General features: G+C 41.7%; 1 protein-coding gene across 1 annotated transcript in view; it reads right to left on the reverse strand.

Moving 5' to 3' along the window:
- GMEB1 (glucocorticoid modulatory element binding protein 1) overlaps positions 1-2,051 on the reverse strand; it is a gene marked incomplete at its 5' end in the record, with an annotated part of 29,530 nt that overhangs the window by 6,741 nt on the left and 20,738 nt on the right. The window contains one exon of the mRNA XM_045298915.1: positions 1,650-1,787. Coding sequence (XP_045154850.1) covers positions 1,650-1,787 — 138 coding nt within the window. The remainder of the gene's footprint in view (positions 1-1,649; positions 1,788-2,051) is intronic.

Genomic DNA, 2,051 nt, shown 5'->3' on the forward strand with positions numbered 1-2,051 from the left:
TGTGTCAAGCACATTTGTACATTTGTTGCCATCATCATTCTCAAAACATTTGCTTTCTACTTGAGCCCTTGGTATCAGCTCCTTAAGGCTGTAAATCTTTATGGGAGTAGTCATCCTCATCTTTCTCCTGAGGAGCAGCTGGTGGGTTTGAAAGGTTGACCTTGCAGTTGGCCATTCAACACTTACCAACAGCATCACCAGGAATCCTTTGAAGGCCTCATAGGCATCTTAATTTAACAAGTAAAAACCAACTTTGATTTCCCCTCTAAACCTGTTCCTCTACCAGTGGTCTGTATTTCAGTTAATGGGATCATCATTCATTTCTTAGGTAAAAATGTACAAGCTGCCTGGGTTTCCTTCTTTCACTTTTACCTTACATCTACTGTTGTTAAGACTTTTAGTTACATATTCAAAGTAATCATTTCTTCCCGGACCTACCACTACCATGCCAATCAATGACACCACCATCTAAACTAATTCCTCCAAGACGTTTGTGACTAGTCTGTTTCCACTCTTGCTCACAGATAGTCTACTCTCCATACAGAAACCAAAGTGATATTTGAAAAATATAAATCTGATTACCCCACTCCCTTTGTTCATAATCACTATGACAGCTTACAGTAAAACCTAAAGTTATAGCCGAGGCTCCGGGGTATCATCCCTTCTCCCATGTTACTTATCACTTTCCCCATAGCTTAGCCTACTGTGTCTGCACCAGAATGTAATCCCTGGGACCCACTAGGCTTATTCCCACTTCAGGATCTTTGTTCCCTCTGACTAGAATGTTCCTGCTTCCAGCTTGTTACTTGGCTAGTTCATCAATTCAGGTGTCTGCCCAAAGTAGCCCCTTACTAGTCTACTCTCTTCAATTACCTTGTATGCATGTCAAAGTTGGACATTGAACAAAGAACACCAAAGGAAAATTGATGCATTTGAGCTATGGTTCTGGCAAAGAATACTAAAAGTACCATGGACTTCCAAAAGAACAAACAGATGTCTTGGGAGAAGTACAGTCAAAATGCTCCTTAGAGGCAAGGATGGCATACTTTGATCATGTTACCAGGAGAGACCAGTCCCAGGAGAAGGATATCATGCTTGGTGAAGTAAAGGGAAAGTGAAAGAGAGGAAGGCTCTCCACGAGATGGACTGACGTAGTGGCTGCAACAATGGGCTCAAACAAAACAATTGTGAGGATGGTATAGGATCAGGCAGTGTTTCATTCTGTTGTGCATAAGGTCGCTATGAGCTGAACCCACTTGATGGCACCTAACAACAACAAAGCATGCATTCTTAATAATTAAAAAGAGAGTTGCTTAAGTGTATGGTATATGGCCATTATGTGGTCTCATCGTAACTCGATTTACATCAGATGATTAGAACATCCTTTTACACCCTTTGCAGCAGTAAGCATCCTTCAAGTATCCAAAGACAGCTTTAAGAGTGCACAACAGTTCTGAAAGCCTGTAACTCACAGAACAGCAGAGTACTCAAACACACGTGAATCATTCCAGTTTTCAATGTGTGTATGGCCCTTCACTTTTACGAACCTTAATTTCCTTATCTGTCCAAGTTGTCATGAGGCTAGCAGGACCTGACTACAGCAGTGAATATTCAATGAATGACCATGTTGTTAAGATTAGTTCAGTTACCTGTCACCTGGAATGGTGCCTGGATGAGCCGCTGCTGAACTCCCCTGAGTAGCTCCTCTATTTCCTTTTGTATATTGCAGACGACCTCTTCCATCAGTCCTACGTCAGCTATTCCTTTCCAGAACATCAAAGTGTCCTCTGGCACAAGGAGGAACAAGACAGAGTAGACAAAGAATGCATCACAGGTCCATAGGCCCAATCTTTATTAAGTTAAACTTAAAGGATTTCCATCCAAAGGATTTTCTTTGGGGTTGTTTCTTGGCAAATCGGTAAGATGAAAAGTATGGACTACGGAGTCACACAGTTGAATTCAGCTCTGACTGAATTATGTGACTATCTCAGGCAAGTTGCTGAAACTTTCTGAACACCCATTTCCTCATGTGCAAAATGTGCCTTTGCAGA

This window comes from Echinops telfairi, unplaced genomic scaffold (assembly GCF_000313985.2).
Source record: "Echinops telfairi isolate 266 unplaced genomic scaffold, ASM31398v2 ScPeMD7_7457;HRSCAF=8495, whole genome shotgun sequence".
NCBI classification, from domain to species: domain Eukaryota; kingdom Metazoa; phylum Chordata; class Mammalia; order Afrosoricida; family Tenrecidae; genus Echinops; species Echinops telfairi.